The sequence below is a fragment of the Capricornis sumatraensis genome, chromosome 16, assembly GCF_032405125.1.
Source record: "Capricornis sumatraensis isolate serow.1 chromosome 16, serow.2, whole genome shotgun sequence".
NCBI classification, from domain to species: domain Eukaryota; kingdom Metazoa; phylum Chordata; class Mammalia; order Artiodactyla; family Bovidae; genus Capricornis; species Capricornis sumatraensis.
In genome coordinates, this window is record NC_091084.1 from 18,921,387 (window position 1) to 18,944,050 (window position 22,664).

Consider the following 22,664-nt stretch of genomic DNA (forward strand, 5'->3'; position numbering starts at 1 on the left):
AGACTGCCTAACACTAGCAGGTAGATCTGGCTCAGTCTCCTGTGAGGTCACTCCTCCTTTCCCTTGGGTCTTGGTGCAAGCAAAACTTTGTGCCCTCAAAGAGTAGAGTCTCTGTTTCCTCCAGTCCTGTGGAAGTCATATAATCAAATTCTGCTGGCCTTAAGGTCAGATTCCCTGGGGATTCCCATTCTTTGCTAGATCCCCAAGCTGGAAAGCCTGTCATGGGGCTCAGAACCTTCACAACAGTCGGAGAACTTCTTCAGTGTTACTGTGCTCTATTTTGTGGGTTGCCCACTCAGTGGGTATGGGATTGGATTTTATTGCAATTGCATTCCTCCTACTATCTCACTGTGGCTTCTTCCCAGAACGTAGGGTATCTTTTTTTGATGGGTTTCAACATCCTCCTGTCGATGGCTGTTCAAGAATTCAAAACAGTTGCAATTTTGGTGCTCTTGCAGGAGGAGATCAGTACACACCCTTCCATTCCACCATCTTAAACCAGAAGCCCTCAATCCACATATGATTTTTATTGCTTTCTCTTGTATTATTATACTAAGACATCCAATATAATATTAAATAGAAGTGATGAGAGTAAAATCCCAGCCTTTTCAAAATTTTAGGAAAAAGCATTCAATATTTTATTATTAACTGTGATACTGCCCATGGGTTTTTCACAGATGCTCTTTAATCACACTTAAGAACTTTCCTTCTTATCTGGTTTGCCAAGTTTTTACCATGAGTGGATGCTAAATTCTGTCAAAATATATTTTCTGCATCAATCAAGATGATTATTTTTTCTCTTTTATTCTTTGACTTCCAACTGTTAAACCAATCTTGCAACTCTGGGATAAATTCCACTTAGTCTTGATGCATTTTCATTTTTATATATTTCAGCTTTGAATTTTCTGATAATTTGTCGCAAACTTTTACGATCTCTGAGAGATATTGGTCTGCAATTTCCTTTTTTGTAATGTCCTTGACAAATTTTGCTGTCAGGATAGTGCCAGCTTCATAAAACAAGTTGTAAGAACAGCTCATTTAAAAGAGTTCATGCTAAAGGCAATTGTTTAGAAGAAAAACAAACAGTCCCTGAAATTATATGACTGTTACTCTGATAGCTGAAAATGATTAAAACTAAAATACTGAATAAAGAACAAAATTAAGTTATTTTATAACAATGAATATCTTGAAACTCATATTAGCAATTCTCTCTTAGGTACCAAATAGCTGGAGAAGAGAATGGCAAACCACTTCAGTATTCTTGCCTTGAGAACCCCATGAACAGGATGAAAAGGTAAAATGATAGGATACTGAAAGAGGAACTCCCCAGGTCAGTAGGTGCCCAATATGCTACTGGAGATCACTGGAGAAATAACTCCAGAAAGAATGAAGGGATGGAGCCAAAGCAAAAACAATACCCAACTGTGGATGTGACTGGTGATAGAAGCAATGTCCGATGCTGTAAAGAACAATATTGCACAGGAACCTGGAATGTCAGGTCCATGAATCAAGGCAAATTGGAAGTGGTCAAACAGCAGATGGCAAGAGTGAACGTCGACATTCTAGGAATCAGCGAACTAAAATGGACTGGAATGGATGAATTTAACTCAGATGACCATTATATCTACTACTGTGAGCAGGAGTCCCTCAGAAGAAATGGAGTAGCCATCATGGTCAACAAAAGAGTCCGAAATGCAGTACTTGGATGCAGTCTCACAAACGACAGAATGATCTCTGTTCATTTCCAAGGCAAACCATTCAATATCACGGTAATCCAAGTCTATGCCCCAACCAGTAACACTGAAGAAGCTAAAGTTGAACAGTTCTATGAAGACCTCCAAGACCTTTTAGAACTAACACTCCAAAAAGATGTCCTTTTCATTATAGGGGACTGGAATGCAAAAGGAGGAAGTCAAGAAACACCTGGAGTAACAGGCAAATTTGGCCTTGGAATGCGGAATGAAGCAGGGCAAAGACTAATAGAGTTTTGCCAAGAAAATGCACTGCTCATAGCAAACACCTTCTTCCAACAACACAAGAGAAGACTCTACACATGGACATCACCAGATGGTCAACACCGAAATCAGATTGATTATATTCTTTGCAGCCAAAGATGGAGAAGCTCTATACAGTCAACAAAAACAAGACCAGGAGCTGACTGTGGCTCAGATCATGAACTCCTTATTGCCAAATTTAGACTTAAATTGAAGAAAGTAGGGAAAACCGCTAGACCATTTAGGTATGACCTACATCAAATCCCTTATGATTACACAGTGGAAGTGAGAAATAGATTCAAGGGCCTAGATCTGATAGATAGAGTGCCTGATGAACTTTGGAATGAGGTTTGTGACACTGTACAGGAGACAGGGATCAAGACCATCCCAAAGAAAAAGAAATGCAAAAAAGCAAAATGGCTGTCTGCAGAGGCCTTACAAATAGCTGTGTAAAGAAGAGAAGTGAAAAGCAAAGGACAAAAAGGAAAGATATAAGCATCTGAATGCAGAGTTCCAAAGCATAGCAAGAAGACATAAGAAAGCCTTCCTCAGCGATCAATGCAAAGAAATAGAGGAAAACAATAGAATGGGAAAGACTAGAGATCCTCTTCAAGAAAATTAGAGATACCAAGGGAACATTTCATGCAAAGATGGGCTCCATAAAGGACAGAAATGGAATGGACCTAACAGAAGCAGAAAATATTAAGAAGTGGAAAGAATACACAGAAGAACTGTACAAAAGAGATCTTCATGACCCAGATAATCACGATGGTGTGATCACTCACCTAGAGCCAGACATCCCGCAATGTGAAGTCAAGTGGGCTTTAGAAAGCATCACTACGAACAAAGCTAGTGGAAGTGATGGAATTCCAGTGGAGCTATTTCAAATCCTGAAAGATCATGCTGTGAAAGTGCTGCACTCAATATGTCAGCAAATTTGGAAAACTCAGCAGTGGCCACAGGACTGGAAACAGTCAGTTTTCATTCCAATCACAAAGAAAGGCAATGCCAAAGAATGCTCAAACTACCACACAATTGTACTCATCTCACACACTAGTAAAGTGCAAAATTCTCCTAGCCAGGCTTCAGCAATACGTGAACCATGATCTTCCAGACGTTCAAGCTGGTTTTAGAAAAGCCAGAGTAACCAGAGACCAAATTGCCAACATCCACTGGATCATCACAAAAGTAAGAGAGTTCCAGAAAAACATCTATTTCTGCTTTATGGACTATGCCAAAGCCTTTGACTGTGTCGATCATAATAAACTGTGGAAAATTCTGGAAGAGATGGGAATACCAGACCACCTGACCTGCCTCTTGAGAAATCTGTATGCAGGTCAGGAAGCAACAGTTAGAACTGGACATGGAACAACAGACTGGTTCCAAATAGGAAAAAGAGTACGTCAAGGCTGTATATTGTCATCCTGCTTATTTAACTTATATGCAGAGTATATCATGAGAAATGCTGGGCTGGAAGAAGTACAAGCTGGGATCAAGATTGCCAGGAGAAATATCAATAACCTCAGATATGCAGATGACACCACCCTTATGGCAGAAAGTGAAGAGAAACTAAAAAGCCTCTTGAAAGTGAAAGAGGAGAGTGAAAAAGTTGGCTTAAAGCTCAACATTCAGAAAACAAAGATCATGGCATCCGGTCCCATCACTTCATGGGAAATAGATGGGTAAACAGTGGAAACAGTGTTAGACTTTACACTGCGGATGGTGACTGCAGCCATGAAATTAAAAGACGCTTACTCCTTGGAAGAACAGTTATGACCGACCTAGATAGCATATTGAAAACCAGAGACATTACTTTGCCAACTAAGGTCTGTCTAGTCAAGGTTATGGTTTTTCCAGTGGCCATGGATGGATGTGAGAGTTGGACTATAAAGAAAGCTGAGTGCCGAAGAATTGATGCTTTTGAACTGTGGTGTTAGAGAAGACTCTTGAGAGTCTCCTGGACTGCAAGGAGATCCAACCAGTCCATTCTAAAGGAGATCAACCCTGGGATTTCTTTGGAAGGAATGATGCTAAAGCTGAAATTCCAGTACTTTGGCCACCTCATGTGAAGAGCTGACTCATTGGAAAAGACTCTGATGTTGGGAGGGATTGGGGGCAGGAGAAGAAGGGGACGACTGAGGATGAGATGACTTGATGGCATTACTGACTGGATGGACGTGAGTCTGAGTGAACTCCGGGAGTTAGTGATGGACAGGGAGGCCTGGTGTGCTGCGATTCATGAGGTCACAAAGAGTCGGACACGACTTGAGTGACTGAACTGAACTGAACTGATGGCTCTCTGAAGTCAATTATTTCAGTTGCCTAGAGTTAAATCTTAGGCAGAAGTCAAGCAGTACTTACTGCTTTTGGAACCAATCTCAGACTTTTGGGAAGAGGCAATCTATATGTTAAAAATAATTATTTAAATATCTCTGAACATCTTTTTTTCCCTGTACTCAAATTAAAATCTAGTTAGGAAAACATTAAATAAAAAGATAAAAACATTATTATAAATTTAAATAATAGTTCAATACGATAGAAAAGATAGCACAAGCCAGTAGGAGACAACACAGTCTTTAGGAGTTAAGGGAGAAATTATTTCAGGCTATTGTCACCAGAAAAAACTTTATATATTATAAAGGAAACAAACAAACAAATAAGTTGAGCTATATGTTAAAAAGAAGTGAATTGAAAGGAAAAGGAAATTTATTCCACTAAGAGTTGACAAAAGTGTGAAGGCTACAAGGCACCTGCATAAATTCAGATGAAAGGGAGCAAACGAATTTAGTTGTAACAGTATGGTTAAGAGCATAGTTCCTGAAGGCAGACTCTGATCTTGTCTCTGCCCTTGACTCGTTTCACAACTTTGTACAAGTTATGGAACCTCTTTATGCTCCAATTTCCTTTAAAAATGTGGGCAAAACCATGAAAAAAATTTTCCACTGTGATTATATCAGTTACATGAGTTAATGTATCTAAAGCTTTCAGATAGTATCTAGCACAAAGGGCTCAAAAAATAATTTAAAAGAAGAGCTCACACAGATTCATGAACTAACTGAACCCAAGGCTAGTCTAATAACATAAATGAGTGAAGCAGGTAGACTTTAGAAATACACTGTTTGCCATTAAATACACAGGAACTGTCTTCATTTCAAAAAAATTAAGCATTGTCTTCCATTTTTCTTAAAACACACATTCCTATTCCTTCTAGCTTTCCCCCCCACTTCTAAAACAGATATGTTTAAGAAATAATTTTCATTTAAGTCTGTTATAAGATAAAGACATTAGTATGAGCACAGTGATGAATGACAACAGATACTCAGTCATACTGCAGGCAATCATAGAAAGCAGTAGGAACCCTAGAGAACCTGAAAATATAGTTGCACCTAAAGAAGGCCATTGATAGTCTCAGCTACTGCTGTCAAAAGATACTGTGGTCTAATGTTTTCAGATGTTGTCAATTTTCAAAAGAAGCTGAAAATTCAGAATCCTGTAAAAGCTGCTGATACTCATATACAATCATTTTTTAAAAATTCTACAGTGTTGACTACCAGTGCCCTAGCTAAACAGTTTGACTGCTATATTCTCATGTTCTGCCAGTCTGCCATCTCTGCTTTAGTGCATAGTAACTAGAACAGTAAACTTAACTATATCCAATTAAAAGTGTTTGGGGACTTCCCTGGTGGCATAGTGAATGGGACTCCACCTGCCAGTGCAGTAGACACAGGTTCGATACCTGGTACGGGAGGATTCTACATGCCTCAGAGCAACTAGGCCCATGTGCCACAACTACTGAGCCTGTGTGTCACAACTACTGAAGCCCACGTTTCAAATACTGAATCCTGCACACCTAGAGCCTGTGCTCTGCAATAAGAAAAACCACCACAATGAATAGTCCAAGCACTGCAACAAAGAGGAGATCCCACTCTCCACAACTAAAGAAAGTCTGCACAAAAAGCAACAAAGACCCAGTGAAGCCACACACACACACACAAAAAGTGTTTGAACTGGATATGTGAATCAATCTTCTTCAGTGGTGCTTTCTAGTGCTTTTTTAGCACAGATCAAAATATTTTTAATCAAAGTTTATTTCTAGAGTTTATATGTATTTTTAGTACACTAAGTGTGCTTCTTTGATTAATTCTCCCTTCCACTCAGATTCCAAGGAACCTTCCAATAGTTGACACACCATTTGTTTGGTCAGTCTCTCTCTGTTCCCATCACTGTCTCTTTCCTTCACTTTTCTCCCTTCTTCTCTCTTTTTTCTTAACACACACATACATACACACACACACAGGCAGGATAAACCCAAGGAGGAAAACACCGAGACACACAGTAATCAAATGGACAAACATTAAAGACAGATTAATAAAACAACAAATAACATACTAGGGAACTCCCATCAGGCTACCAACTGATTCCTCAATAGAAACTCTACAACCCAATTTAAAGTGATGAAAGGAAAGAACCTACAACCAAGAATACTCTACCCAGCAAAACTCTCCTTCAGATTTGATGGAGAAATCAAAACTTTCCAGACAAGTAACAGTTAAGAGAATTCAGCACCACCAAACCAGCTTTACAACAAACACTAAAGGAATTTCTCTAGGAAGAAAACACAAGAGAAGGAAAAGACCTGCAGAAAGTAATCCCAAAACAATTAGGAAAATGGTAATAGGATCATACACATTGATACATATCTTAAATGTAAATGGATTAAATGCACCAACCAAAAGATATAGACTGGCTGGGTGGATGAAAACATGTGCATGTATACAATTCCATGTATCACATCATTCTGCTTGACCCTCCCAAATTGGATGCAATTATTTAAATTGTTAAGTTAATCATGTTTGCATTATGGTTTGCAAGTGCAACTTTTATTTCTTGTCTGGCTATTGATTGTGAAAACTGATATACATCTTTTACTTTTGTGATTCTGTAACTATTACTTACTTAATACTATTGTATCATGATTGGTCAACAGAAAAACAACAGAACTCTATATGACCAAAACTAGGATCTAATAGAAAAATTTGTAATCAATTTTTAAAATCCAGATGCATATCAGAAAAATCTTGAAATTTTCTGAAAAATACAAATGCTCAGTTAGTTCAGTCTTTCAGTCATGTCTGACTCTTTGCAACCACATATACTGCAGCACACCAGCATTCCATTTGTCATCAACTCCCAGAGCTTGCTCAAATCCATGTCCCTCAAGTTGGTGATGCCATCCAACCATCTTATCCTCTGCCATCTCCTTCTCCTCCTGTCTGCAATCTTTCCCATCATGAGGGTCTTTTCAGTGAGTCAGTTCTTCACATCAAATGGCCAAAGTATTGGAGCTTCACCTTCAGCATCAGTCCTTCCAATGAATATTCGGGCCTGATATACTTTAGGAGTGATTGGTTTGATCTCTTTGCTGTCCAAGGGACTCTCAAGGGTCTTCTCTAATGCCACAGTTCAAAAGGATCAATTCTTTGACACTCAGCTTTCTTTATGGTCCAACTCTCATATCTATACATGACTACTGGAAAAACTATAGCTTTGACTAGACAGACCTTTGTCAGTGAAGTAATGTCTCTGCTTTTTAATATGCTGTCTAGGTTTGTCATAGCTTTTCTTCCAAGGAACAAGTGTCTCTTAATTTAATGGCTGCAGTCACCATCTGTAGTGATTTGGAGCCCAAGAAGATAGAGTCTGTCACTGTTTCCATTGTTTACCCAGCTATTTGCCATGAAGTGATGGGACTGGATGCCATGATCTTCGTTTTTTGAATGTTGAGTTTTAAGCCAACTTTTTCACTCTCCTCTTTCACACTTCATCAAGAGGCTCTTTAGTTCTTCTTCACTTTCTGCAATAAGGCTGGTATCATCTGTATTTCTGAGGTTATTGATATTTTTCCCAGAAACCCTGATTCCACCTTGTGCTTCATCCAGCCAGGCATTATGCATGGGTACTCTGCATATAAGTTAAATAAGCAGGGTAACAATGTACCATCTTGACATACTCCTTTCCCAATCTGGAACCAGTCTATTGTTCCATGTCCTTCTTGACCTGCATAGAGATTTCTCAGGAGGCAGGTAATGTGGTCTGGTATTCCCATCTCTTTAACAGTTTCCACAGGTTGTTGTGATCCACACAGTCAAAGGCTTTAGCACTGACAATAAAGCAGAAGTAGATGTTTTTCTAGAACTCTCTTGCTCTATGATCCAAAGGATCTGGCAATTTGATCTCTGGTTCCTCTGCCTTTTCTAAATCCAGCTTGAACATCTGGAAGGTCTTGGTTCACATACTGTTGAAGCCTAGCTTGAAGGATTTTGAGCATGACCTTGTTAGCATGTGAAGTGAGTGCAACTGTGCAGTAGGTTAAACATTCTTGGCATTGCTCTTCTTTGGGATTGGAATGAAAACTGACCATTTACAGTCCTATGGTCACTGCTGAGTTTTCCAAATTTGCTGGCATATGGATTGCAGCACTTTAACAGCATCATCTTTCAGGATTTGAAATAGCTTAGCTAAAATTCCATCACCTCCACTAGCTTTGTTTATAGTGATGCTTCCTAAGGCCCGCTTGATTTCATACTCCAAGATGCCTGGCTCTAGGTGAGTGATCACACCACCCTGGTTATCTGGATCATCAAGATCTTTTTTGTATACTTCTGTGTATTCTAACCACCTTTGCTTAATATCTTCTGCTTCTGCTAGGTCCATACTGTTTCTGTCCTTTATTGTGCCCATCTTTGCATGAAATATTACCTTTGTATCTCTAATATTCTTAAAAAGATCTCTAGTCTTTCCCATTGTTTTCTTCTATTTCTTTGCATTGATTGCTGAGGAAGGCTTCTTTACCTCTCCTTGCTATTCTTTGGAACTCTGCATTCAGATGAGTATTTATTTCCTTTTCTCGTTTGCCTTTAGTATTTTCAAAATTACAGGAACACTTTAAACTGTTGGATCAAATCACCATTTTCAATTGCTGAAAGTGAAAAAATATTTTAAATGGCTGTGAAAAAAAAAATCAGGCAAATTTAATCTTTAGTGCACAAAATCAGGCTATCTGTTTTTATGGTTCATTTAGGACAGGTTACAAACTCATTTAAATGCTCATTTCTCTGAATTTTTAAAAAATGAGTCAAAAAAAGTCTCCAACCAGGGCAGCACTATTAAGTTCAGAATTCAGCAGTATTTTAAGTGACAATATATGTAAATTTTAGCAGAATGATGCTTCCACCTCAAAAGGCTGAGGATTTATTCCTGCCAAGAGTTAAAAACGCATTTCATTTGCATTAGATTCAATAAAAAAAATAATTCAGGGTCATTATGTAAAACAACCGGCATTCTTAAAAGTGTAAATGTCAACAAGACAAAGAAAAGTTGAAAAACTGCTTCAAATTAAAGAAGGCTAAAGAGAGTTGACAACTAAATGTAATGCAGGATCATGGATCAAATCCTAGATCAGATGGAAAACTTACCATGAGGTACTGACAGACTCTTCTCAACCAAACTTTCGGCAGGTTACTCTGAGCCCAGACCACCAGACCACCTTACCGACCACCAGAGAAATCTGTACGCAGGTCAAGAAGCAACACTTAGAACCAGATATGGAAAAACCGACTGGTTCAAAATTGGGAAAGGAGTACGTCAAGGTTGTATATTATCACCTTGCTTATTTAACTCATATGCAGAGTACATCATGCAAAACTCTGGGCTGGAAGAATGAAGCACAAGCTGGAATCAAGTTTTCCAGGAAAATATCAATAACCTCTGATATGCAGATGACACCACCCTTATGGCAGAAAGAGAAGAACTAAAGAGCCTTTTGATGAAGTTGAGAGAGGAGAATGAAAAACCTGGCTTAAAATTCAACATTCAAAAAAACTAGGATCATGGCATCTGATCCCATCACTTCATAGCAAATAGATGGGGAAACAATGCAAACAGTGACAGACTTTATTTTCTTAGGCTCCAGAATTACTGCAGATGGTGACTGCAGCCATTAAATTTAAAGATACTTACTCCTTGAAAGAAAAGTTATGACAAGCCTAGACAGCATATTAAAAAGCAGAGACATTACTTCACCAACAAAGGTCCATATAGTCAAATCTATAGTTTTTCCAATAGTCATGTATGGGTGTGAGAGTTGGACCATAAAGAAGGCTGAATGCCAAAGAAATGATGCTTTCGAACTGTAGTGTTGGAGAAGACTCTTGAGAGTCCCTTGGACTGCAAGGAGATCAAACCAGTCAATCCTAAAGGAAACCAGTCCTGAATATTCATTGGAAGGACTGATGCTGAAGCTGAAACTACAATACTTTGGCACCTTATGCGAAGCACTGACTCATTGGAAAAGATGCTGATGCTGGGAAAGATTGAAGGCAGGAGGAGAAAGGGACGACAGAGGACCAGATGCACTGACTTGATGCACATGAGTTTGAGCAAGCTCTGGGAGTTGGTGATGGACAGGGAAGCCTGGCATGCTGCAGTCCATGGGGTCGCAAAGTGCTGGACATGACTGAGCTACTGAACTAAACTGACTCTGAGCCCAAATAGGACCTGTCCTTAGGCATGTCTGTTGCTGCTGCTGCTAAGTCACTTCAGTCGTGTCCGACTCTTAGCGACCGCATGGACTGCAGCCCACCAGGCTCCTCCATCCATGGGATCTTCCAGGCAAGAGTACTGGAGTGGGGTGTCATTGCCTTCTTCTGGGCATGTCTAGTGCCCTATTTTAGCAAGAATCCTGTTAAGTCACAGTTTAGCCACAATCCACTATCCTCCATTATATGATCATCCTTGGTAACTGACCAAACTCCTTACACCTATCTTTCCCCCAGGTGATGTTTGATCACTGTGGCATGCCTTCAGGAAGAATCCTATTGTAGCCAGAATTCTCCCTTCCTACTGATGTTAGTAATATTCTACCCATGCACACTGCCCCACCCTCAAGCCCGGGCTCTCTGCCTATAAATCTCCATTTTTCCTTATTACATTTGAAATTGAGTCCACCGCTATACTCTCTTCCTTTATTCCAAGAGTTCCTGAGTAAAATCTGTTTTTGTTGCTTTAACTACTGTCAAAGTCTGGTTTGCTTTGACAGTAGTATAAAGTGCAACTAGCAAACTTTCAAGATGGACTGTATGAGCATGGTAAGAGCATTTGATCAATGTTGGACTTCCTGAATTTGAGGCACACACTGCAGTTTCGTAGAACAAGGGGCTGAAAAAGTTTTTCTGTGACAAGACCAGATAGTATGTATTTCAGGCATAGAAGGCGATCTATAGTCTCTATCACATATTCTTTTTTGTTTTTGTTCTTTACAATACTTTAAAAATGTAAAACCACTTTTAGATCAAGAGCTGTGTAAAAATAAGGGTTGAAGTTGGCTCATGAGCCACAGTTTGCCAACCCCTAATAAAGAAAATGTTCCTGCTCTTTAAAAATATGCAATGAACCATGTAAAGATAAAAGGTCATCATAGCTGCAACTTCCTCTCAACAATTGAGCAAAAATAATAATAACAATAACACATTAGAGAAAAAATTATGCCAAACTTAGTGCAGACACCTGATCAGCATAGCGTACTACAGCCTAGAACTCCTGAGACTCAAGCAATCCTCCTGCCGCAGAGTCCCAAAGCTGGGACTACAGGTGTGCACCACTACATCAAGCAGAGGATTAAAGCCAAATTTCTATTTCTTCCAAACTCTTTCTTCATATTTCTGTGCAGCATCAGTGGACACAGAGACAAGATTTTGGCAGCAATGAAAACAGCAAAATATTCACAATTGGTAAACCTATGTGAAAGGTGAAGGGAATTCACCATATTATGCTTACAATTTTTCTTTAAATCTGAAATTTTTTCAAAATAAAGAGTTTTTTAAAAAGCCATAGATGTCCCTGGGGAAGCCAGGACATGTGCAAGCTTCAATATGCAAGCCTGAGGCATGGTTCTGGCGGCTCAGAAAAGAATGAGACTCTCACAAGGCAAAAGGTATCCTGTCATCTGGGTCGTCTTAGTACATACCCATGGGTCCAAAGGTATCTAGATTCTCCTGTCATCACCAGCAAACTCCGACAAGGCAGCATAACTGGCACTGTCATACCATCTGGGTGCTTAAAATCCATGACAATCTTGAAATACAGACAAAAGCATGAAGATCAATCAACCAAAAAGTCATACACTCCAAAAATAAGAGTAATTCATTGATTCTATCTTTTTAAGCTAATAGAGATTAAAACATGGAAATGCTTAGAGGAGCGCATAGCACAGTGGCTCTCAAACTTCAGTGCACATAAGAATCAACTGAATGACTAAAAGTAGGTCTACAGTAATGCTCAGGAATCTGCATTTCTAACAATTACCTAAGGAAATTGTGATGCAGGTGGTCAGAGAAGCATTCATACTATGAAAAACATTAGTAGTCAAATTCAAGGACTTAGAACCTGAAACATTCATATCTTGGCTTTTTCACTTACTGGCCATATGATTCAGGACAACTCATTTAACACCTCTGTGTCCAGTTTCCTCAACTCTTATAGGATTGTCATAGTATCTGATACATTGTAAACACAAAAACAGTAGATATTATTATTCATGTGCAGGCATGCAAAGTCACTTCAGTCATGTCCAACTTTTTGTGACTCTCTGGACTGTAGCCTGCCAGGTTCCTTTGTCCATGGGATTCTCCAGGCAAGAATACTGCAGTGGGTTGCCATTCCTTCCTCCAGAGGATCTTCCTGACCTAGGAACTGAACCTGTATCTCTTATATCTCCTGCACTGGCAGGTGGGTTCTTTATCACCAGTGCCATGTGGGAAGCCCATTTTAGAATATTAACAATTTAAAGAGAAGTAACTATTAGATGCAGGTTTTCATATAATTCATTTTTCCTTTAAAGTAACACATTTTAGACTTAAATATTTTCTTATTTATTCATTTATTTATTTGGCTGCACTGGGTCTTGGTTGCAGCACATGGGATCTAGTTTTCTGACCAGGGATTGAACCTGGGCCTCTTGAATTTGGAGCACCATCTTAGCCATGGGACCACAAGGGAAATCTCCAAATGTGAATTTTAAAAAGGCACATCAAAGGGCTAAAAAAAATTTAAGCGAACAAATCAATCCATGTGAAAAATAAATATGCCAACTAAGTATCAGTGGGATGAACATTATTTAGCATAATACCTTCATCAAAGGTAAATTTAGGACAGCACCAGGCACCAAAGCAAGCATTCAGTAACTAATACCTAATAATAATAATAATGATATTGGGTAAAACAGATGATATACATGAAAATTCTTCATAAATTATATAGAATTATATTGATCCTTATTGCAAAATTCAGACTTAAATTGAAGAAAACAGGGAAAACCACCAGGCCATTCAGGTATGACCTAAGTCAAATACCTTATGACTATACAGTAGAAGTGACAAATAGATTCAAGGGATTAGACCTGGTAAACAGAGTGCCTGAAAAACTATGGATGGAGGTTCGTAACACTGTACAGCAGTAACCAACCCCAAGAAAAAGAAATGCAAAAAGCAAAAATGGTTGTCTGAGGAGGCCTTACAAATAGCTGAGAAAAGTAGAGAAATGAAAGACAAAAGAGAAAAGGAAAGATACACGCATCTGAATGTAGTGTTTCAAAGAACAGCACACAGAGATAAGAAAGCCTTTTTAAGTGATCAGTGCAAAGAAACAGGGGAAAACAATGGAATGGGAAAGACTAGAGATCTTTTCAAGAAAATTAGAGATACAAAGGTAACATTTCATGCAAAGATGGGCACAATAAAGGACAAAAATGGTATGGATCTAATAGAAGCAGAAGATATTGAGATGAGGTAGCAAGAAAACACAGAAGAACTGTACAAGAAAGTCTTAATGATCCAGATAACCACGATGGTTTGATTAATCACCAACAGCCAGACATCCTGGAGCATGAAGTCAAGCAGTCCTTAGGAAGCATCACTACAAACAAAGCTAGGGGAGGTGATGGAATTCCAGTTGAGCTAATTCAAATCCTAAAAGATGATACTGTTAAAGTGCTGCACTCCATATGCCAACAAATTTGGAAAACTCAGCAGTGGCCACAGGACTGGAAAAGGTCAGTTTTCATTCTAATCCCAAAGAAGGGCTTGCCCTTCTGCACAGTTGCACTCACTTCACATGCTAGCAAGATCATGCTCAAAATCCTTCAAGCTAGGCTTCAACAGTATGTGAACCAAGAACTTCCAGATGTACAAGCTGGATTTAGAAAAGGCAGACGAACCAGAGATCAAATTGCCAACAACCACTGGATCATAGAAAAAGCAAGGGAATTTCAGAAAAACATCTACTTCTGCTTCATTGACTATGCTAAAGCCTTTGACTTTCCACAACAACATGTGGAAAATTCTTAAAGAGATGTGAAAACCAGACCATCCTACTGGCCTCCTGTGAAACCTGTATGTGGGTCAAGAAGCAATAGTTAGAACCAACCGGACATGGAAAAACGAACTGGTTCCAAATTGGGAAAGGAGTATGTCAAGGCTGTATACTGTCACCAGCTTATTTAACTTCTATGCAGAGTACATCATGCAAAATGCTGGGCTGGATGAAGCCTAAGCTGGAATCAAGATTTCTGGGAGGAATATCAATAACTTCAGATATGCTGATGACACCACCCTAATGGCAGAAAGTGAAGAAAAATTAATGAGCCTCTTGATGAAGTGTGAAAGAGGAGAGTGAGAAAGCTGGCTTAAAATTCAACATTCAAAAATCTAATATCTAAAAGAAAAACAGAAAACGAAGATCATGGCATCCAGTCCCATCGCTTCATGGCAAGCAGATAGGGAAAAAATGAAAACAGTGACAGAATTTATTTTCTTGGGCTCCAAAATCACTGAAGGCAGTGATCACTATCATGAAATTAAAAGACACTTGGCTCCTTGAAAGAAAAGTTATGACCAACCTAGACAGCATATTAAAAAGCAGAGTCATCACTTTGCCAACAAAGGTCCATATAGTCAAACCTATGGTTTTTCCAGTAGTCATGTATGGATGTCAGAGTTGGACCATAAGGAAGGCTGAGTGCCAAAGAATCAATGCTTTTGAATCTGTGGTGCTGAGAAGACTCCTGAGAGTCCCTTGGACAACAAAGAGATCAAACCACTCAATCCTAAAGGAAATCAGTCCTGAGTATTTACTGGAAGGACTGATGCTGAAGCTGAAGCTCCAACACTTTGACCACTTGATGAAAAGAGCCAACTTATTGGAAAAGACATTGACACTGGGAAAGATTGAAGGCAGGAAGAGAAGGGGGTGACAGAGGATGAGACACTTGGATGGCATCACTGACTCAAAGGACATGAGTCTGAGCAAACTCCAGGAAATAGTGAAGGACAGGGAACTCTGGCATGTTAGTCCATGGGGTTGCAAAGAGTCGTAAATGAGTGAGCGACTGAACAACAATAATACTGGTCTAAAAAACTCTGTCTTTTTCACTTTCTAATATGCCCTTTCAAACTAAGTATGGAAAATAAAGTATGATGATAGACTTAGTTTTCCAATTACCTGTTCCAAATGATGACACATAATTCCAAACAGTCCATAAAGCATTCTCCACACTCCAAAAGCATTCTATTTTAAAAACACTATAGATAAATTATGTTTTGGACATGAAACGTACTAAAACCTGCAACTTCCCTGAAATGTATAACTAAAAGAAGATGGGCCAACAGACTGAGGATCAATAGATGAACAGACATTTAATAAAGGAGATATATTAAAATGTTAACTGTAGTATCTAGGTGGTGAATTTAAACAGATTTACTATATAATATGATCAACTTTTCTGTCTAAAAAATTTCATTACTAAATGTTGAAAAAAGGGGAGAAAGTACCACTGTAGCCCATTTTTAAGCAAACATACATATAGGCTTTAATTTTCTGAATAAACACTAAGGTCCACAAAAAAGAAACAATAATAGATTATTATTAATTTGGCTCAGTGGTAAAGAATCTACCTGCACTGCAGGAGACACAGGAGATGTAGGTTCCATCCCTGGGTCGAATCCCTGGGTTGGGAGGATCCCTGGAGGAGGAAATGGAAACCAACTCCAGTATTCTTGCCTGAAAAACCCCTAGAGAGGAGCCTGGAGGGCTACAGTCCAAATGGTGGCAAAGAGTCAGACACAACTGAGCACTGAGCACACATAAACATTAATTCCTTCATTAGAGATGATCAGCTATGACTCAAAGGAATGAAATCAATCTGGGTGAAAACGCTTGATGAGAAAATATCATCAAGTACTAGACTCAGACTCTACAGTGTTATCACTTCAGTTCAATCGCTCAGTTACGTCTGACTCTGCAAACCCAAGGACTGAAGAACCCCAGGCCTCCCTGTCCATCACCAACTCCCAGAGCTGGCTCAAACTCATGTCCATCGAGTCAGTGATGCCATCCAACCATTTCATCCTCTGTCGACCCCTTCTCCTCCTGCCCTCAATCTTTCCCAGCATCAGGGTCTTTTCAAATGAGTCAGTTCTTTGCATCAGGTGGCCAAAGTATTGGAGTTTCAGCTTCAGCATCATCCTTCCAATGAATATTCAGGACCGATTTGCCTTAGAACTTACTGGTTTGATCTCCTTGCAGTCCAAGGGAATCTCAAGAGTCTTCTCCAACATGAGAGTTCAAAAGCATCAATTCTTATCCACTCTGCTTTCTTTATAGTCCAACTTTCACATCCATACATGACAAAAGGAGAAACCATAGCTTTGACTAGATGGACCTTTCTTGGCAAACTAATCTCTGCTTTCTAATATGCTGTCTACATTGGTCATAGTTTTTCTTCCAAGGAACAAGTATCTTTTAATTTGATGGCTACAGTAACCATCTGCAGTGATTTTGGAGCCCCCAAAATTAAGTCTGTCACTGTTTCCATTGTCTCCCCATCTATTTGCCATGAAGAGATGGGACTGGATGCCATGATCTTAGTTTTCTGAATGCTGAGCTTTAAGTCGGGTTTTTCACTCTCCTCTTTCATTTTCATCAAGAGACTCTTTAGTTCTTCTTCTCTTTCTGCCATGAGGGTGGTGTTATCTGTGTATGAAATTATTGATATTTCTCCCAGCAATCGTGATTCCAGCTTGTGCTACATCCAGCCAGGCATTTCCCATGATGTACTCTGCACAGAAGTTAAATAATAAGGAAGGTGACAAAATACAGCATTGACATGCTCCTTTCCCAATTTGGAACCAGTCTTTTGTTCCATTTCCAGTTCTAATTGTTGCTTCTTGAACTGCATACATATTTCTCAGGAGGCAAGTAAGGTGGTCTGGTATTCCTGTCTCTTGAAGAATTTTCCACAGTTTGTTGTAAACCACAGAGTCAAAGCCTTGGGCGTAGTCAATAAAGAAATAGATTTTTTCTGGAACTCTCTTGCTTTTGTGATGATCCAACAGAAGTTCACAATTTGATCTCTGGTTCCTCTGCCTTTTCTAAATCCAGCCTGAACATACAGGAGTTCACGGTTCACATACTGTTGAAGCCTGGCTGGAAGAATTTGGAGCATTACTTTGCTAGCGTGTGAGATGAGTCCAATTGTACAGTAGTTTGAACATTCTTTGGCATTGCCTTTCTTTGGGATTGGAATGAAAACTGACCTTACCCAGTCCTGTGAACACTGTTGAGTTTTCCAAATTTACTGACATATTGAGCGCAGCACTTTCACAGCATCGTCTTTTAGGATATGAAATAGCTCAACTGAGATTCCATCACCTCCACTAGCTTTGTTTGTAGTGATGCTTCCTAAGGCCCACTTGACTTCACATTTCAGGATGTCTGGCTCTAGGTGAGTGATCATATCATCCTGGTTATCTGGGTCATGAAGAGCTTTTTGTATAGTTTTCTGTGTATTCTTGCCACCTCTTCTCTTAATATCTTCTGCTTCTGTTAGGTCCATACCATTTCTGTCCTTTATTGAACACATCTTTGCATGAAACTTTCCCTTGGTATCTCTAATTTTCTTGAAGAGATCTCTAGTCTTTCCCATTCTATTGTTTTCCTCTATTTCTTTGCATTGATCACTGAGGAAGGCTTTCTTGTCTCTCCTTCCTATTCTTTGGAACTCTGCATTCAAATGGGTATATCTTTCCTTTTCTCCTTTGACTGTTGCTTCTCTTCTTTTCTCAGCTATTTGTAAGGCCTCCTCGGACAACCCTTTTGCCTTTTTGCATTTCTTTTTCTTGGGGATGGTCTTGATTACTGCCTCCTGTACAATGTCATGAACCTCCATCCATAGTTCCTCAAGCACTCTACCAGGTCTAATCCCTTTAACCTAGTTATCACTTCCACTGTATAATCATAAGGGATTTAATTTAGGTCATACCTGAATGATGTAGTGGTTTTCCATACTTTCTTCAAGTCTGAACTTTGCAATAAGGAGTTCATGATCTGAGTCACAGTCAGCTCCCATTCTTGTTTTTGCTGACTAGAGCTTCTCCATCTTTGGCTGCAAAGAATATAATCAATCTGATTTTGGTATTGACCACCTGGTGATGTCCATGTGTAGAGTCGTCTCTTGTGTTGTTGGAAGAGAGTGCTTGCTATGACCAGTGTGTTCTCTTGTCAAAACTCTGTTAGCCTTTGTCCTGCTTCATTTTGTACTCCGAGGCCAAACATGCCTGTTACTCCAGGTATCTATTGACTTCCTCATTTTGCATTCCAGTCTCCTCTAATGAAAAGAATATCTTTTTTGGTTGTTAGTTCTAGAAGGTATTGTAGGTCTTCACAGAACCATTCAACTTCAGCTTCTTCAGCACTACCGGTTGGGGCATGGACTTGGATTACTGTGATATTGAATGGTTTGCCTTGGAAACGAACAGAGATCATTCTGTTGTTTTTGAGATTGCACCCACGTACTGAATTTCAGACTCATTTGTTGACTATGAGGCTATTCCATTTCTTCTAAGGGATTCTTCTGAGTTAAATTCGTCCATTCCAGTCCATTTGAATTCACTGATTCCTAAAGTCAATGTTCACTCTTGCCAACTCCTGTCTGACCTCTTGTAATTTACCTTGATTCATGGACCTAACACTCCAGGTTCCTATGCAATATTGTTTTTTACATCATCAGACTTTACTTCCATCACCAGTCACATCCACAACTGGGTGCTGTTTTTGCTTTGGCTCCATCTCTTTGTTCTTTCTGGAGTCATTTCTCCACTCTTCTCCAGTAACATTGGGCACCTACCAACCTGGGGAGCTAATCTGTCAGTGTCTTGTCTTTTTGCCTTTTCATACTTTTCACGGGGTTCTCAAGGCAAGAATACTGAAGTGGTTTGCCAATGCCTTCTCCAGTGGACCATGTTTTGTCAAAACTCTCTACCATGAACTGTCTGTCTTGGATGGCCCTACACGGCACTGCTCATAGTTTCACTGAGTTAGACAAGGCTGTGGTCCATGTGATCAGTTTGATTAGTTTTCTGTGATTCTGGTTTTCATTCTGTCAGTCACCTGATGGATAAGGATAAGAGGCTTATCAAAGCTTCCTGATCAGAGAGACTGACTGTGGGGGAAACTGGGTCTTGTTCTCATGGGCAGGGCCATGCTCAGTAAATCTTTAAGCCAATTTTCTGTTGATGGGCGGGGCTGTGTTCCCTCCCTGTCATGGTCTCAGGTCAAACAATAGGGAGGAAATATTATAAAATCTATAATATTTTCCTGAAAACATTGCTTGTTAAAGAACAACAACAACAAAAAAGACTTTTTCAAATGTTTATTAACGATTCACAATCAACAATCCTTGCCAGCAACTGCTGAATCATTCTGCCCTGTAACAGCTTTGCTCCACTGGAAGTTTTCCCAATTATTCTTTTTGGTTTTACATATTTTATTTTCAGAGTCAATAAAGATCAAGTTCGCAGCAAGCTCATGATGAGACAGGAAGAAACGCAACAGGACACAATCACTGTAACAATGACACAGCCATTGAGGATACAACAAAACTGGTTATAACCAATGTGGCCCAAGATGGCTGAAGATTCGAATTACAAAAGCACTTGAGCCTTATTATACTTTTACTGCAATGCATTAGCATGCTAAATGACACATTCTCAGACACCATGACATCCCAGGCTGACCATAAAAGGACAAAAAGTGGGCTGTGGCCCACTTCCTAGAAACTTCTGCCCCTTCTCTCAAACAGTTACAACAGTCCTCCTACTTCTTAGCATATGTAATTACCCAGCCCATAAACTAAACACCCCACAGCCTGAAATCTCGTTCTCGCCTTCTGTCTACGGAATGTATATCTCTCTAAGAGATCTTTTACTTTATTATGGCTTACTCTAGAATTCTTTTCCACATGAAGCCAAGAATCCTCACTTGGGAGCCATCCCAGGAACTCACCCAAGACCTGGGACATGACTATTCTTTCACACCTGCTTCTCCTGCAACAGTAGGGCAAGATTAAGGATAATATTTAGTGCAAAAAAAACACAAAAAACCCTAGACATTCTGCTCTTATAAAACCTTTAACACAACCAAATACAACAGAAAGGAAACTACAGACATAGTTATCAAGTGTTTACTGAAGTAAAGATAAGATGTGAGAAATGAAATATTTCCTGCTGAATCAGTAAACAAGGATGTCACAGTCATCAGCAATTGCAGTGACTCATTAGAAAAGACCCTGATGCTGGAAAGATTGAAGACAGAAGGGGATGACAAAGGATGAGGTGGTTATAAAGCATCACCAACTCAATGGACATGAATCTGAGCAAACTATGGGAAATACTGGAGGACAGAGAAACCTGGTGTGCTGCAGTCCATGGGTCACAAAAAGTCAGACATCTCTTAGCAACTGAATAATAACAATGTGGGCTGGTAAGCTCTGGGGGCACTCAGAAAGGAGAAGAAACCTGTGATCTAGCAGCCATCAGACTGCAACCACTCCCTACAATGAGCCCCAAGGAAGTTCAGGATGTGAAAAAACTCAGGACACTGACCCCAGGGATGCATATTACAGGAATGATTTCAGTGAGCCCAGACACTTGCATCTTCCCATACACAGAAAAGCATTAAATTCCTTAACTTGGGATATCTGGTTTTCTTTCTATTAACAATCTTTTGATGTTCAGACTACTGTCTTTTGCTACAAAACTTCACTCCTCCTTTCACCTCCTCAGACCAATTCTCTCAGGGTTACTTGAGATGCTGTCTCCCAGACTTGAAGTCCTAAAAATTCCCACAGAATAAAACATAACGCTCAACTTATAGGTTGTGAATATTTTTTAAGTTGACAGATGCATAACCGAAAAGTACATGACACTGATCTCCTCCACGCTGGCTAAACAGGAAAATGAAAACATATAACACTACTGGGAGCACTTCTGAGAAAGAAGACAAATTTAATCCTGATCCTTATCGGTTAAAAATAGGCTGAGACCTTTAACCTTTTGAAACTCTTAAGGATATATCAACAAGAGACAATAAGACATAAAGAATGATGTGTGACTCATAGAGAATGAAGAAAACTGAGAGGATATATTTAGCTGGAGAAAATTATTTCATGCCTGAGAATTTAGCAGACTACAAAGCAGCCTGCCAAATATAAATCTTCTGTAGTTGCACTAACTTTTCCATAGGATTCAAATTGCAACTGGGCAGGACCCTATTGGGCTTTCCTGGGACAGACCTCTTCCTGTAGCCTCTGTTTAACTCCTCTCAATAGTACCTAGGTAGTAGTATCTGACACATATTTCCTGAGTTTTTTAGATGCTAAAACCACCACAAAAGGAAGAAATTAACTACTTGATGACTATTAGCATGTAGCTCCCCAACTTCTGGTTCCTAAAGACTGATTATCATCAATCAGAGAACTGTGCAAGAGCTGATCACATACCCTGGGACACTCCCCTCCCTCACCTTGCCTTTTAAAAAGCTTTTCTGATACTCTTTGAAGACTTCAGGGTTTTAGAGCATAAGCCACCCATCCTTGTATTGATGCCTTTAGAAAAAATGCTGCACTCTTCCTCACCACAATACAGTGTCAGCAGATTGGCTTTACCCTTTGCAGGCAAGCAGATACAAATTTGGTTCAGTAACAACCTGTAAGTAAGTTTGCTGGAAGTAAGTTGCTTTTTATTTTAAACAGCACACAAAGGATTCCATATACCTCATCATGGCCATGTCTGCCATATTTGTGAGGCAGAAATTGTTAGGCAGTCACTGTAGGGCCAGGACCTCAGTTCATTTTTTTAACTTCAACTCCTTCTCCCATATAAACATTTTGCTCCACTGACTTAAAGCTATACTTGTTGCTCCAGATTCCAGGCATTCAGAGGAAAGTCTCCCTGGCATGGAGGGTCATAAAATATCCAGACTCAAGACAGAACAATCAGTAACTGTTGACTAACTTATCAGATAGGAAAACACTAGATGGACCATTAACTCTTAGCCCATACTTCTAGTCCTTATCCAGTCCTTAAATGATGGCCTGGGGTCATGAGAAAAAGTCACAGGATAGTGATTCAATGTCTAAGAAAACTCAAGGACAGAAGGATTTTTTTTTAAGTCATAAAAATGACAATCTGGACATAGGGACTTTCAAACTAATTGGTCAGAAATTATATACATTGGGAATGTAAGCCAACCAAAAACGAACAGATCAATACTGGTAAAGAT

General features: G+C 39.5%; 1 protein-coding gene across 2 annotated transcripts in view; it reads right to left on the reverse strand.

Annotated features, from left to right (window-relative positions):
* Positions 1–22,664, reverse strand: part of ALKBH8 (alkB homolog 8, tRNA methyltransferase) — a 124,484-nt gene that overhangs the window by 50,247 nt on the left and 51,573 nt on the right. For both annotated transcript variants that reach the window (XM_068989074.1, XM_068989075.1), the window contains one exon: positions 12,019–12,125. In XM_068989074.1, the coding sequence (XP_068845175.1) occupies positions 12,019–12,125 (107 nt within the window). The remainder of the gene's footprint in view (positions 1–12,018; positions 12,126–22,664) is intronic.